The 16,417-nt window shown below is 37.7% G+C and overlaps 1 protein-coding gene across 1 annotated transcript; it reads right to left on the bottom strand.

The window, feature by feature from the left end:
- Positions 1 to 2,274: 2,274 nt before the first annotated feature.
- Positions 2,275 to 15,704, bottom strand: inf2 (inverted formin 2). The gene is made up of 5 exons (XM_027000219.2): positions 15,551 to 15,704; positions 4,854 to 5,283; positions 3,298 to 3,413; positions 2,841 to 3,000; positions 2,275 to 2,312 (listed from the first exon to the last, which is right to left on the bottom strand). Exons 2-5 carry the CDS (start codon positions 5,245 to 5,247, stop codon positions 2,275 to 2,277), a joined length of 708 nt encoding a protein of 235 aa, XP_026856020.1. The 5' UTR covers positions 5,248 to 5,283; positions 15,551 to 15,704.
- Between the last annotated feature and the right edge of the window lie 713 nt (positions 15,705 to 16,417).

Here is a 16,417-nt window from a genome sequence, read left to right as displayed (position 1 = left end):
CAAAGCCGAAGAAGATTTGAGGTGCGTAAATGTAGTGCACTGTACTAAGGGATGTAGAGATATTCAAAAATTTAGTAAAATACAAATGTTTCCAGAGAAACAGGACATTTCGGAGAAAGGTCCGTCATCAGTTGTGTAAACAAAGTGTTTCTGAATTAGTAGGAGGAAAACAGTTTATATATGAAAAAGTAGGTGTTTAAATCTTAACATTCATTCCATGTGGTTCTAAAGTTCCAAGAGGGTAGATCATTTTTTTTTTTTTTTTTTGGAGTTTCTTAATTTCATTGCTGCCAAAGCAACAACTGACAGTACAAACATATGTCATTAATGCAGTGTCCATGCCTTGCCACTGGAAGCAACAAGCCTTCTTTTGGTTTCTCCAATATAAAGCGGATTTCATCTCTTGCAAAAAAATAAAAAATCCCACAGTAATGCATGAGGAAGAATGGGTGATGAAAAGTGATCCTTTTCTGCCAGTTCCTTAATGTCTGTATTAAACATTTACATGCAACATCTAGAGTGGTTGCAGGCTACAGTACGATGTTATTATCTTAAATGGTCATTTATCTCACTTTTGACAAGCATAACTGATGTTTTTTCTTGTCTGTAGGAGATTAGTGGAGGATCCTTAAAAAAGGGTGCAGTCTCTACATCAACTTGGAGGATTCTGAAGTGTTTAAGTATAATATTAGCCACTGTTTTATTTGTAGAATTATACGTTAGCACCAAAGGAATTCTTGTTCTCTTAACAGCAGACTGTTTATAGGTCAGTGTGTCCACATTCTGAACAGGAAAAACACGAGCAAAGGCATCATCAAAAGCATCACCCACCGTTTTGAGAATATTCATGTGCTTCCACACTTCTTTGGACAAAGTTTTTTTTTTCCTCACTGCAAATGCACTTAAGTCTAAGCAACTGTGATAAAGGGGTGGGATTTTTGCAGGTCTTGGAATGTTAAGAATTGCATACAGGAATGACAGTCTGTAGGTTTATAATAGATGGTGGTATTTAAACAAGAATTTGAAAACTTCACTGAAACATCCAAAAAGGTTATCCTCATGGCAGGATCTGCTTCAACATTTCAACATATATACCCATAATCATATTCATTTTAGAATCTAAAGTAAACTGGGTGACTTTAGTTTAAAAAAACAAAACAAAAAAACAAACAAACAAAAAACCCCCCACAAATGGGCCTAGTTACTGAATTAGTCAAATGACTTTAGTGACCCGAATGTTGAATGACAACAGAATACTCACAGTTCTGGGCCAAGAGGATAGCACGGTTAACAAGAGTATCCAGGGCCTGCCAGACGTCTGCGCGCTCAGGCCCCAGCAGCAGCAATGTTTGTAGGATGGACAACAGCTGCAGCGAAGCAGGGGAGCTACTCACCTGCAGGACAAAAGGTCAGATAAAATAAGTTTCATGACAGTAGCTTGTACATATAAAACTTCAGAAGTCATGGGATTCAGGATGTGAGTTCACACAGCATCACATGATCTCAGGCCTTCATGTTACACATTGTTTGACCCCCCAGCAGCTGTCTTGTCCAAAGAATCAAGACTAAAAACACCAGGTAATACAATAAAATAATTCATCAATAAAATAAAAATAATAAAAAAAATGATTCCTAGAAAGACATGGCAAAAAATAAGGCCTTCATACTAACAGATTCCAAAAGAAATATTGCAATTCCTATGTTATTTTTGGCAAAGCTGTATATACAATAAGCAAATTAGAAAAAGTCTGAATTTAAAGCCATTGGTAGGACCAATTTAGATCCTAACTTTAACAGTAGAATACCTGTAAAAAGAGACATCTAATCATATATGGAAATATGTGGGCCTAAACATTGAGGGCTTCCTCAACAAAGAACCACAACAAAGTGGTGAGAACTGTGCTTGTACAGCGTTTAAACTATAGATTTAATACAGCATGTTTGTGGACTTTGTGCAGGTATGCAGAATGCAAAGAAACAAAGATAAGCAAGGCTTCACAGGACAGACAGATAAAAGTGCTCACTTTGTTAAACAGGGCCGTGAAGACTTCTTGGTGATTGCTCATGTCAATGCCTCCATAAAGCCTCATAAGTTCCTCCTCATCCTCAGCCATGGCTTCCTCAAAGGCCTCACACTGGATGATCAAGTCCTCATCTTCCTGCTCTCTGCAGCACAATGATGTAAATGATAAAGATCAACAAGATATGGATTTAATATTGTCCAGATGCGTTTGAACGAACAGCTAACGTTAATAGAGTACTATTTTAATATACTCACCTCAGCTTTGGCAGAAAGTCAAGCAACTGCAACCCTGGTAAACAAAAATCAAACCGATTTTCATGAGCCGTCCGTGAGATTTAGATTTTCGAAACATCCCTCTACTGTCGTGGACAAAACCAAGACGCTAAACTATCGAGCTTTCTTGGGCGGAGTTTTCCGCGGACACCAAGGTGAGCGTAATTAGCGATGATACTCGATTAACCAACGAAATCTTTCACCGGAGCATGGTGCGCCACATACATTTTATATGGAACAATTCATCTAGTGGCCTAAAAATGGGAGCGGACAAAGAACATGTTTTTAATTAAAATAATATATACAAACTTGGCTGCACATACCAAAAGTAATTTGGGAGATATCTTGTAAGTTATGTATACTTAGAAAAGCTGTTGACAATATGCCTAACCCATAAGAAGTGACAACCCAGTGGGAAACTACGCTCGTACTCTTTCTTACACCACTTAAGTTGAGTACTATTTTATGAACCTCGGAGTGAATTCATACATAACAGAAACCATCCAACCGAGAGGAACATATAAATAGGATAGTCCTTGCGTACCGACGAATTCCTTGCGCATCTTGTCCCTGTGACGAAGCTCTTCAGTGCCGAAGATGAGAGAGTTGATTACGCTAAGCAGGGTCACCATGTAAGGTACGTTATCCGTACTTTGGAGCTCATTCATGATGACACTGAAGCGATATTGTTGGGTCTTTACGGCCTACAACGAAAAACCAGTGGTGGTCGCTCTTCTTTGTATTGGTAAACTGATCAACCGATAGCTCATACGAAAAATGCACTGGGAGAGCATATGTGTTTCATTAAACATACTCAGCTGTAAAGAAACCATACACCTTCAAGCAGTATTAGACTAACACTACATGAAAATGCTGTCTGTAAAAACGTATACTATCAGTTTCATTTAAGATTCAATTTTTAAAATACTTTTTGATGATTGATTTGTGACTTGTATTCATATACATGTGGCTATTGTATGGAATTAGTGATTGACACCTGCCTTATAATGGTCCAGAGCATCCAATGCCAATCTATATCCATCTGCAGAGAACATGCTCAGTGCAGCCAGTAGCTCAAACACCTGCTTCTTCACCATAGTGTTGGAAGTATCTAGAGCTGGAGAGATCAAGGTATAGCCATTACTTGTTTTAACATGTTTCCCATACCTTTATGTTTCCTTTGCCATTTGTGTATCAACCCATTCAGCTTTTGGTTTCCTGTGGGATCAACCAGCTACATGTTCTGGGGATGTGTCATGAGCTGTGGATCTCAAAGGAGTAAAATGCTAAGATCAAGATCCCATTCCTCCATTTAAAATCTTTCCAGATCTTTTAGAGCCACTTAGACTTGCTTGTGAACAGTCCATCTTAGTTCACTTAACAGGATCACAGTAGGGTATCGATCAGCAGACTGGAATTGCCACTGCTCAAAGGCATACTTTAAAGGCATAATTTGCATTACTGATCCCACTATTAGAGTTTTACCCTCCTGACAGGGTCTGCCAGATTTTCCTGATGTTTGATGAACTCTTCTCAGAATGTAATTTTTCTTCATGAAGTTGACTTGATTCCATCAAATATTTAATTTACCGCATTTAGCTGACATTTAATATAACTAAGATTCCCAGGGGATGTTTAAAGAAACACATCCTCACATCACAGATCCACTACAATACTTTACAAACTTTTTGCCAAATGCTTGCTGCAAAAACAACCATGTATTCAAAATAGTTTGGCATGGAGATGGTATATCATTGTAGTTTTGGAAATTTTGTGATTTCCCAACAACTCCTGTAATTCTCTAATGGAAACTATGGTCTTTGGAAAAGATTTTCACTTCTGCATGGGAGCTAAATACACTTGCATCCTCTTTCAATAGGAATAATTTATGTTGTGTGAAATATCTAAATTAAAACCCTAATAGTGGATATGAGTATATTCAATTGTGAAGCTATTTTGTATAGCCATAGCCTGATTGAAAGGTCAACAACATCTCGTATTAACTGATCATCTCCATGTTGATGAGGACTAAGGATGCTTGGACTGCATATCACCTTACATGTATACCCCAGCAAAATTGGATGGTATTTGTAACCATTTAGGAGTTCTTAAAGATCCAAATATGCACAAAAACTTGCATTTTTATTTAAATTATGTTGCCTCACTGAAAGGACAATTTTTATCTTCAATATCTCTAGGTTTAGGATCAAAATGATAAACAACAGGTGTTTTGCATGGTGTTTTTGTTCACCTTTACTGAGACAGCAAGTAATTCTGGAGGACACTATTTTGACTCAAATAAGGAAGATTGCTGTCTGTATGTGTTGCTTATCCAAAGACCCATCATTTGGAAATCCATATATTGTCTATGTACAGTAAATCTTATGTAGTTGAATAGATTCCCAGTCATATGTTTCCTAGAGCTTTTTAGGAAAGAAGTGGGTTAGGATCTGGAATAATATTCCCCTCTTTCATTTTGGACATATTAAAACAGCTGAAACACCCAGTTTACTGCTTCACAACCAAATGAACAACTCCAGATGAATGGGTGTCATACCTTGAGAGAGCTTGCGCACATAGCCTTCATTCTCCACGATGAAGTGAATGCCTGCAGAAGAGTTCATGACTGCCCTCACGCAATTAACGCATGTCAGCTGCAGGAGGGCATCAGCGATCCGTGAGCACCCCCGCCCAGAGAGCCTGTCTAGTGCCTCGAGGAGGATGTCAAGTCCAGAGAGCTCCAGGAATTGCACCATCCATGACTGGTCACTGCCCTCCAGCCTCTTCTTTAGCCCAGAGTAGTTGACCACGGTGGGCACCTGCAGCAGGCGGATGCAGAGCTCCGGGTCGGCGTTCTCTAGGTTGGCCTCCTGCGTGCCGTCTAAGTCCTGAGAGGACCCTAGGCGACCCCTCACTGCCGCCCATTTCTTTTGGACCGACGTGCCTGGCATGCTGAAGAAGATGATGATGATGGAAGATGGAAGCAACTGTGGGAATAAAGCAAATGCAGATGAAATAATCTAGTCAATATTCTTGTTTCCTTTTCTATGATGCAACCTTATCTATTTTGTCTTTGTTCTGTCCTGTACATTGTCTTAAGAACAGTGACATTTGTTTACAGAGACATTTTTGTTAATAGTTATAATTAGCTGTAGTTTGGGCTCTGCTTTTCCTGTTGTATTATTTCAAGCTTATTCCTAATGTCAAAAATGTTGTTTTTATTTACTCGTTAATTATAATTGTATAGGTTTTAGTTAAAACTCAGTCGTCTTCAGTTATTTCTTACAAATTTTGCGCATTAGGCTAGTTAATTATTAATTATTAGGCACTCCCTTTTGAGTATTACTTTATTTATGTTTATTACTCCAGTTATTTTCAGGGACTTTATTTAATTGTTTTTCAAGTAATTGGCTTTTTTAAACCTGGTATTCCATACCAGTCACTGCAGTAACGTGGGAGGCTTGGTACAAACATGAGAAGGCTATTAAAACTGATGACAACAATGAATCCATGAGAATATGGTACCATTTGAAACCCTGACTACCCAGTTGTAACTCAATGCAATCATACAAAGATAACCACAGGGCAATTGGGGCAGGTGGATGTTCAAAAACATTCAGAGGCTACTGCTTATGCAACATGAGTGTTAAACTAATGTTGCTTATCTTAAACCAGCATGATTTTGTATTTTAATTTAAACTATGGATGTGAAGCCTAATTGAAATGTTTTAGGCCAGTTAGACCATCACAAAGGAATGTACAGAACAGTACTAAGGCTTAATTATTGTGCAAGCATGATACATTTTTAGAGGCTTTGCACATTAGCTGACTACCAGGCTTTCCCTTCTATACTGTAGGAACTTCATGCTACAGGTACCAAAATGAAACTGAACTGGCCAGCAGTCACAGGAAATGACAGCTGTGTCCGTTTGGCAGGAGATACTCTGGGTCAGCAATCCTTTTAGCTCTCTTCCTGACCAATGTTGAAAACCATTCTGAATGTGCTCAATGAAGTGAAAGCTCCATCAGGCATCAGGAAATGTTGAATCATCTAACAGTTCAACAGACAACACAAACACATTCCAATTAACCAGGTTTTAATTAATTATCATATTATTTATTTATTTTATTAAAGATGTTTTTTGCACTTGCTACAAAACTGTAAATATCTACCTTAAATCAGTTAAGGGAGGGTAATGCTAACACTTCTGTTCTTTAGCTCTGCAGTGGATGATTTGTGGTGAGCAAAAATCTAATTTACTATTTACTTACTACTTATTATACTGTGACTAGCTGGGTCTACCACTGCTTCCACTTGTGCCTTGGCCTATTACAGGACAGCAGATGAAGATCTTACAGTCTTTCACATCATGCACACCTCACTAGTCTGAGCAAGTAGCCATGTTCTGATACATAGGAATTTAGGTGGGGTTCCATGGATTGCAGTTGTGGAGTAAAGGGCACCACAAGCTATAAGCTATTCTAAAGAATCTGCCAAGGACCATCTGAGGAAGGAGGTATGGGCTTTAGGTTAGTCTGTGCATATATTCACCCACTTACCCTTGTCTCTCTCACACACTTTTCCCACTGAACTGATCATCTTTCACCTTTCTCCATCTCTCTGTACCAGGAAATGCCACTATATGCACAAGTCATATCATGCCCTGAAAATGACTTTTCACACCTTGATTTCCAGTATAGCTGCAAAATATGTTTGTTTATTGTTATCACAATACTTGCCCTAGAACTACTAATATTGGCATCTTGAGGCTTTCTGCAATGAGTGTTTACTGTGTGCTTTGAACATCCAGACCTATCTCTGGCATTCCACATTAGCATTTACTTAATGTACAAAATATTCACATGATGCAACAAATCTAAGTAATTTTCGTGAAAATAATACAGGGCAATTTTTATCCATGCATTAGCATGAGTTTACCACTGTGTTTTTATTGGACACAAAGCAGTTCACAAGATATATAGGAGTAAAACTGCAGTATCCCATTTTCTCCATATTGAACAGCCCTAATTTCCAGGAATGTAGTATATTTATTTTAAATTGTATTACTTTATTATAAATTTATTAGAAACACCTTGTAGGTATACAGTTGGACTATAGTTCAGCTTTGGCCATGCAAATATACTTTCACCTGGAGATTTTTCAACCCATGTAGTACCATGTGAAATAGAAGATAGCTGCTTCACTGCTTTCTTTAAATCACTTGGCAAATATCTTGCAAATCTTGCCCTGTGTCTGTGAATCCTATAGAAGAAAGTTAGGCTATGATGCTATTAGCTTTGACTGCAGGAACATGATTCTCCAGGAACAAAAAAAGGGGCTTGTTACAGCATCTGTGCCCACCACATTGGTGTGACGCAACCAGTCACCATCAAAGCCAAAGTGGGCATGGCTGGTTTCACTTTTAATGGGATCAGCCAGTCATGTTTGCTTTCAGACTGAAAAGGACCATGCCCAGATCTAAAATATCCCTTTTGGTGCTTATGAAGTTCCTTGTTTGTATGTCTTTTCATCAGTTGATCCTACTTGGAATAGGAGGTGCTACAAACACACAAGCACACGTTATATTGGATAAAAGACTTGCTTGAAACTTCCTAAATCTGTCCCTGAAGGAAAGGACCTAAAAGTACAATTTGCAAAGCAATGGCCCTGAGATATGCAACATGTATCACCTCAGCATTGCAAAACCAATGGGATGGCTGTCACGGTTCTGGCATTGCCACCTCCATGGCGTTGGCTTCTATGTGTGTTTTGTTTTGGTTTCATTCCTAGTTCCATCCCTTTTTTGTTTGTTTTTTACCACCCTTCTTTGATTAGTTGTTTCTCATTTGCGCTCATTGTTCTGTGTATTTATACTCCATGTTTGCCACTCCTTGTTTTTGGTCATTTTGGATACCTACTTTTCCTGCTCACTCTGTGTTCATTCACCTGCCTCTGTTAGTTTTGCATTTCTTGTTATCCTGCTCTGTGCTTGTGTTTGTGTTTGTTTCTCTTTTGTCATGTATTCTGGTTTCGCTTATATGTCATAGACAATGATTATGGACTTACCCCTACAAATTTCACTTAACTCAACATTTGCATCCTGCCTCTCATCACCGTTACAATACCTAAGTCAGCCAAGAAATGAGGAGAGATAGGAAAGGCTTGCAGAAGACCACCACTTGTGACGGATTGCTCTCTCTGAAGAAACAGAAGGCAACCCAGCTCAAAGACTTTTACTACAAAGTTAGTGTTCTGATTAAACTTTATTTCTATTTCTTGAATTAAAGTTTATTATGTTGGAATAATAAGGGTGCTTTTATTGCTATAACATTGCATAGTCCGTGGATGGAAACAGGTCTGTAAAGATTCACAGTCAAAAAGGAATCACCTGAGCTCTGGATGAGTTAGGGCATTCAAATGAAACCTCTTCTTGGAGTATACTTTTCTGTCTTTAAGGCATGTTTACTTACATGCAATTGCACATTGATGTTCCCCCAAATTACACTTGTTTTCAAGTATGCCAGGTTAAGTCTCAGCTTTTAGGCTTTAAGACCTTTCTCTGTTCGTGTTTGCCTTCTACTGTTTTTATAGGTCACTCTGGATATAAGCATTTGCCAAATGGCTAAATGTCAAAGTATACTCATATGAAGTGCCCAGATAGAGGAAGACTCTTGTTGAAGTATATTAATTTTGGAACTTTCTATAATGGTTACTGATGAGTCACATATGGTATAAAATAGGAAAGGCTCAGATGAGCAGTGGTCTAAAACATTCTGTTGCTATTTTCTTCCATTTACCTATTTTCTGCATTCAGTTAAGTGTCTGCATGTTGTGGAGAAAGTTAAAAATAAAATTCATATTTATTTATGTCTGTCCCCTCTCCTACATTCTTAAAAGGATAGAATTACTTTTATATCCATATTTTATTAAAATGGCTGCTTCCCATCATTTAAAATCAAGGACAACACAGTCTCTGGAACAGCTTCAATGATCCTTTCATAAACCTCTCTGCAGCCTATGAAGTCTTGCTGGGCTTTAATCACTGTTACACAATAGAATATTCTAAGAATGTTTTTATTATAGATCAGTGGGTTAAATGGCAAATGCATTATATAAATAGCTTTAAAATTCACAGATTAAAGGTTTAAATGAGAGTGGTAAGGGTCAGGTTTTGCTGTGCTCTACTAATACTGTTCACTGTGTTCATTTTGGACACAACAGATGATATTTAATGGTTAAAGTACTTGACTTGTAATCGGAAGGTTGCCAGTTCAAGTTCCACCACTGCCAAGTTGCCACTGTTGAGCCCTTGAGCAAGGCCCTTAACCCTTAATTGCTCAAGTTGTACTCATCTTAATTGTAAGTCGTTTTGGATAAAAGCATCAGCTAAATGCTGTAAATGTAAAAATATTGTTAAACCTCTTTCTTGTGCTACATCTTTCATACTACATTTACTAAAATAATGTTTAGCTTTATAAACCTGTGAGCCAACATTTTTACTGCAATGAAACACACTCATTTTCGGGTGGCAAGCCATTCTCAACTCAACGTTGCCAGTGACACATGTAAAAACTCTTGCAGGAACTTTCTGTGTCTGATACACTTATGCCATTGCAACACCCACTACCACAATACGTCACTGTCACTGTTGTATTTTGAATGGCCAAGCACTCCAGTACTATCCACCAACTAACTGATGAGTAGTATGGGTTGCACTGACAAACTGTGCATAGCAACAGATGGACTACAGTTTGCGGTTGTATACCTATGAAAGGCACTTAAAATAAGACAAGATAAGATAGGTGTATCTAATTAAGTGGCCATTGGGTGGACGTACAAGGTAGGTGTTTCTAATAAAGTTGTCAGCTGACCTCACCGAACAGCTGTTGAACTCTTTAGCAGTCTGAGCTCAATGAGAAGAGCCAAGGTTAAGCCAAGAGGCATTTCATGAGTCATGTTATGGCATTTATTTTACCTGCATTTAGAATTCTCACATAGCATCACTGGAATATGCCTGCAATTAACTTTACCCAGAACAGGATGCACTATATGCATAGGATGCTCCCACAATTCAGAACAGCATGGGTCTATGGAACAGTTTTGCCCATCTAACATGCACGATTATGTCTTTTTTTATATATGTATTTTATATAACCTGCAGCTGAATTGGAAGCAGCATCGCTACAAATGAACAATATTTTCCTGATCCTTTTTTTCCTCTCTTTTTTAAGAAACAGGAAGTGTCTCATATGACAGAGCACCATCTCAAGACTTATTTTCTCTTCCATTACACAGGTTGCTACTCGCTGCACAGGTTGCTGTTCTGTGATTCACACATGTTGAAACAACACTCAGCAAAATGAGAACTGTTAAGTAATGGAATTGTATGCATTCCAGGGGAAAACAGGATTTCAGACTGTTTTATATGCTCTGTGAAGTTCTGTAAGAACTCTACTACTACCAGAACTAATATCTCATTATAGTTTGTTTATGGTGTAATATAACCCTAATATTTTTTGATAGATCTACTGACGTGACCTATTCCATATGCCTGTTTACAGTGGAAAGTTTTGAACTATTCTAGCACAGTTGTACACATTGAGATTTAGCTTTCTCACAAGCAGCTCTGGAGGTGAACCCACAGAGGCGCTTTCATATGCTCCATTCCATTAATCTTAAAACACTCCCACTTCTGTTTGTATTTCCTTACATGTAATATTAGCTAAAAGGATAAGGCTTCTTTTGCCTTAAAAGGCTACTAAAATATTTAAACCTACTAACACTGTGAAGAGCCAGTTCATCGTGTACTTCACTATACTCCTAAAGCCTTTTCAAAGTCTTGCTGAGCACAAGGTATGTAAACAGTAGCACAGAACAAGTAAGGTGTTTGACATCATATAAACCCATGTGCACTCAGAGATAGATAAGAGTCTAGAAGGACCTGCATGCTGTCTATCTGTCCCTCACTGACCAACACAAAACCTCAAGCAGCAAATGTAATCTGTAATATGTGAACAATGTCACATGGCAGCAGTTTAGCTCCAATACTGCTCTGGGTTTTCTCGAAACAATGGGGTGCTTATGTCAGAATGAAAGAGCATGATAAAAATCCCATTTAAGAGTAGACACTGAGCCTTCCCATGTCTATTTTTCTATTTGTTTTTTATTTATTTATCTGTTCTTCAATTTAGATTAGTCTATTCCAGAAACTATGGATATTAAAAGAGAAATATTTGACTTCAGCTATGTAATAAGCTAGTTCTTCTTCAGTTTCAGAATCTTGGACTGATGCCAACAGGGAGTGCTGATTGGTCTGTTTCTCCCTTGCTGCCAGTGAGTGCTTGGTAATGCCCACACAAAGTGTTACTGCAGCCTTTTAGTAGACAAAAGCCCTTTAGAAAGAAAATGGATCTCTGGCAAAGAAAAAACCTGGTTCTAATCATGGATTCTGGCTCTAATCTTAAGTTTAGCCATCAAATCAAGCTTTATTAAAATACAAATAATCACTGGTACACATGCAGCAATAAAGTCATTAATCTGAAACGTAATTGCCCGCTTTCAAAAAGCAGTTAGGTCCCACCTTGTTTATACAGAAAGGTAATTACTAACAACACAAAGGAATTTAGATTTATCTGACTGTTGTTCTAGCAGTCTCACACCTTATAACACACAACACAATAGGCTGTCAAGTAAAAATCCACTTTCAGCATCATGTTTCATGTTGATCTTTACAATCACTTATACCAGGCATGTTTTGAAAGTACTGAGTTGGCTATTGACCAGAGAACAGTGTGTGCAAAACACAATAACAGAATAAACAAATTGAATGATTGGAATTTCATTAACATATCTTCTACTTTCAAGAGGCATTGCTGTTCAAGCACTTCATTTTTAGACGAGTCATGCAGCAGGGACATCCTTTCAAGCATCAGTGCTTCCTTTTTAAAGGAAGGACATTCCTGAAAGGGGAAATAATGTTTGCCAAAAATGCAAAAAATGTAATGTTCCTATTTTGTAGCTACTTAGTGCATTTCTTTCCATCTTAAAAATGGACATCATAACAGCTTCGTCACAATCTTCACAGTCATAGGGCCTGAAACATAAATGCATGAGCATGCTTATGCTTCTCTGGAACATTATATCAATTCTCTTCAGTATCTTAACCTTCATATACTCCCTCCTCACAAGATGAGGCTAACACAACATCAGTCTGTGAGGGAGCATTCTCTCCTGGGTGATAGCCTACATCAGAACAATTCAATATCATCCAGTTTTATTGTGTTTGTTACCAGGTCTATAAATATGCCAGTCAATTATGCAGCATTTCTGCTGTGAAATCAGAGGGGGAGTCTGATATACGGTCAAGAGGACAAAATGTCTGGTGACTCAGTTCAGCATGTATCAAATACATTTACAAGGAGCTACCCTTTCTGTTTGAGGAAATGAATGGAAGAAGGAAGGATGTCTTGCATTTTGTTGGCGAACTATTTTTGGGGGTAACCATTGTAGTTTATTGCTTTGTTTCACTGGAATGTGTGACTTGTAGCAGCCAGAGGAGACCACAAACATTGTCATCTTTCCTGTCTTGTGCTGTCGTCTTAATATCACAATCTTGAGGAATGAACGTCAGATGTTTCCTAACTCATGTTAGAACTTCTTGAAACCATATGTATGGAAGAGCATCCACAAGACATCTTCTCAGATAAAAGCAAACTGTATCACAAAATGTATCAAAGAGTACTTATAGAGCAGTATCTATGCTATCTTTCAAATAACATTCTAACTGAAATCTCTTTGACCTTCCATTGCATCAATGTGGAGAACACAAAAGCGCAAAGCAAAGCCTGCAGCACTAGAAGCACTGCTGCTAATGAAGAGAATTCATATTCATTCTGCTTACTAATGCAGTGCTACAGACGCAATTTATCCCTTTCTTACACATTTAACAAGAACTTTAGATAAAAATAGCATGAAATAAAATTGACTCCTTAAAAAATATTGTAGCAGATTACAACCTATATACTGTATTTGTACTTTGTGGCAGATTACTACAAACAATTTCAACATATTCTCTATTCTTGGAAAAGAAGAATAATCTGTGAGGCTTCCATTGTAAGTGTGTTTCAGGTCCACATGATTTTCCATTCTCTTCTAAATACAGGGAAATGCATCGTCTGTATTGGAAGGTGATGGAGGATTGAACCATTTTTGAGCCATTTTTGTTGCAAATTTATCTTTGTTTAAAATTTTCACAAATGATTTATTGAAACCTCTAGCAGAGGGTAAGACAGACAAACCTCAAGAGAATCCACTATTTTTCCACTCTTCTCTGACTTACTAGATTCTTGTTGCCACACCCAGAGATTGTGCTTTGCAATGCTTTCGTCAGTTGAACTGCCCTGTATTTCCACACAGAGTGTTGGCTGTGGTCCAGCTAGAGAGCATACAAAACCTGGGGGATGACAGGGATGCCATCTCAAAAAGGTAATGGATAGTTGTGCAAAGCTAATTTAATGGCTATGACTAAAAGTTTAATGTATTTCTGTAATGTGAAGATGTCCAAATCTTATAATGGTGATATCAATTTTTAGAGCCATTTATTCCACTTTAATTAAAGAAATAAAACTGCTGTTATGAAATTGAAAAATCTGTAATTTCCTTATAAAATACCCTGGGGAACTTGTTAGGACACATGCCAACATGGAGGCTAGTTTAGATCAAATCTGGTAGCTAAACCTGGGTAGGGCTACATTCCTGAAAATGGAAAGTTTTGCAGTGTCCATCCCAGTCTCCTGATTGAACACCACTAAATACCTGAAGAGCAGAGATAAAAGGAATGGTCTCAGATCCCTTTACATATGTTCTTATACAGAATTATAGGAGAAGATTGTGCTCTTATCTTGGCCAAATGAGAGCACAGATATATCATCTGCTTTAAAAGGAATCTTAGAGTCTATTCACAAAGCATCTTAGAGCTTTTCCTTGAGATGAGTTTGGATAATATCCAACACAACACCATGACCAAAATCCTATATCTGGACTCACGTATCTTAAAATATAAGTCAGCTAAATGCTGTAAATGTAAATATAGTTCTGTTATTTTTCTATTAATCACTTCATTTGAGATAACATTCATATTTTAGTCCCCTTTAAATGTTACCTATATCTGTAAATAAGAAATCCTTTTGCATAATAATTTAATTTACACTTTAACATACATTATCATACCTTAACTTTATTAAAAGTAACTTAACTCTTAATCCCCATACATATAAAAAGGCAGACGGTCTTAAAAACGGACTCTTAAAAGAGTGATTTTATTTGTACAGCTTTCCACAAAGCAAAATCTATGGTGGTAAATTATTATGCAAAGATTTTATATAACATAATTTGAATTTATACTGCTGTTTGAACTATGTCTATCTTAATAGGATTTGATATTGTAAAAGTACATTGCGTGAAAACAGAGTCAATAAGTTGAAAAGGGTATTGTAGCTATTGCACTCACACACACACACACACTCTCACTCACTCACTCCCTCTCTCCCTCTCTCTCAAATAAACTAAAATGTTTACATAATGTTGTTATGGTCAGCCAAAAAGCCATATTATATTATTATCTTCCACCGGCCAAGTGAGACGAGTTGCCGTTTTTGCGGTATCATCATGGGGTAAATTCCTTAGCTATTTCTCGATCATGCACAAATAAGATACCAAAAACAGCCGTGAGACACATGCCAGTATTTAGAAGGACACTGACTGAAATAGGTGAACTGTTGTAGAGATTATGTCTTTTGGTACTCCGAATAACGGCAGTCGTCCATGCAACGTTTCCCCTTACATGGATTACTGCCCACGTAATGTTAGGTTTCGTGTCCATAGGATATTGATTTAGGTCAAAGTCGTACGCTCTTTTCGATCGGATATGGATACTTAACAGGGTAAGATAACCAGATGCTACAGGCAAAGACGACAAAGCAAAAGCTGCCGCATATTTTCAGAGCGTGTGAAACCGTTTCTAATTACTACAGAACGCTCCAGTATATTGGAGTATATTGGCCCTATAACGGGAGATCTCAAGATTACTTCACGTCATTAAATATGGCGAATTTAAGATGAAATCGTTTTATTTAAACATATTTTATGCTAGTTTCTCTAAACTTTAAGTCACAACTCATCTTTTAGTTCTAATCGTCAAACTACATGCCCGAAAATAGGGGTAGCCAAATGCAATGAACTTTGATGTAGCTTACCTCTACTCCATTAATGTCTCTGCAAAAATGTCCTTAGGTAATACTTCCTTTTACTGGCAGACTGATCTCAGATCACTAATATTCCGCGTATTATTTTATGGCATCACTAGGAGATACAGTCATTATCCGACATGAATCACTCTAGTTTATACTACACTTTGGAGACTCCGCCCTCACTTCAGTTTTTGCTGGATTGGACGATCATCCGTGGACACGCGTCTCCAACAGGGTGTCGGCTAGAGTCTCAGCGACAGATGCTCCGCCCGCATCCGGCAGTAAAGTATGGTACTGCGTGTCCGCAGATAGACTGTTCTTCCCGCACCTAGATGGAGAGTCTGATATCTATAGTGTGTTAAACTGGCCATAATTTATTTGAGCTCTTGCTCATTTTATGGATGATAATGGAAACGCACAAAGAGTTCTGTGAGAAATTCCAATTCCTGTTATGATTAATAACAAAACGATAAACGCTTGATCAATCTCGATGAGAGCAATTGTTAATGAAGACATTTGGTACTCAAAGGTCTTGTCTGGATTGATGAATCTTTTATTTGAAGGAATGGACTTTTGTAATAATACATGAGATTTCAATTTTAATGTAAACATTGTGTATTTTGTGAGAAGGAAACGGAGTGTTTGCAACATGTATTTTTCCACTGTGAATTAGAGCAGCCTTTCTGGAAAGTTATACAGACCTGGTGGATAGAGTTGTTGCTCTTGACGGTGAAGAAAGTCAAATGTCATGTTTTTGTTGAAAGCAGGAACTTGGACTTTTATCTCAATGTTGTGTTGCTACTGGGGAAGCCTTTTATACATGAATTCAGGTACTTTAAACCCAATTTTATCCACTGGAAGAATGAGTTAAAA

This window comes from Electrophorus electricus, chromosome 13 (genome assembly GCF_013358815.1).
Source record: "Electrophorus electricus isolate fEleEle1 chromosome 13, fEleEle1.pri, whole genome shotgun sequence".
NCBI lineage: Eukaryota > Metazoa > Chordata > Actinopteri > Gymnotiformes > Gymnotidae > Electrophorus > Electrophorus electricus.
The sequence above is the reverse complement of the archived record's forward strand: the minus strand, read 5'-3'. Positions and strand labels throughout refer to the sequence as shown.

Coding starts and splice junctions, on each gene's coding strand:
- inf2 (XM_027000219.2), bottom strand. CDS start 5,247: ATGCCAGGCACGTCGGTCCAAAAGAAATGGGCGGCAGTGAGGGGTCGC. Junction 3,001..3,297: donor ATGCTCTGGACCATTATAAG/GCAGGTGTCAAT, acceptor TTTTCGTTGTAG/GCCGTAAAGACCCAACAATA. Junction 2,313..2,840: donor GATGCGCAAGGAATTCGTCG/GTACGCAAGGAC, acceptor TTTGTTTACCAG/GGTTGCAGTTGCTTGACTTT.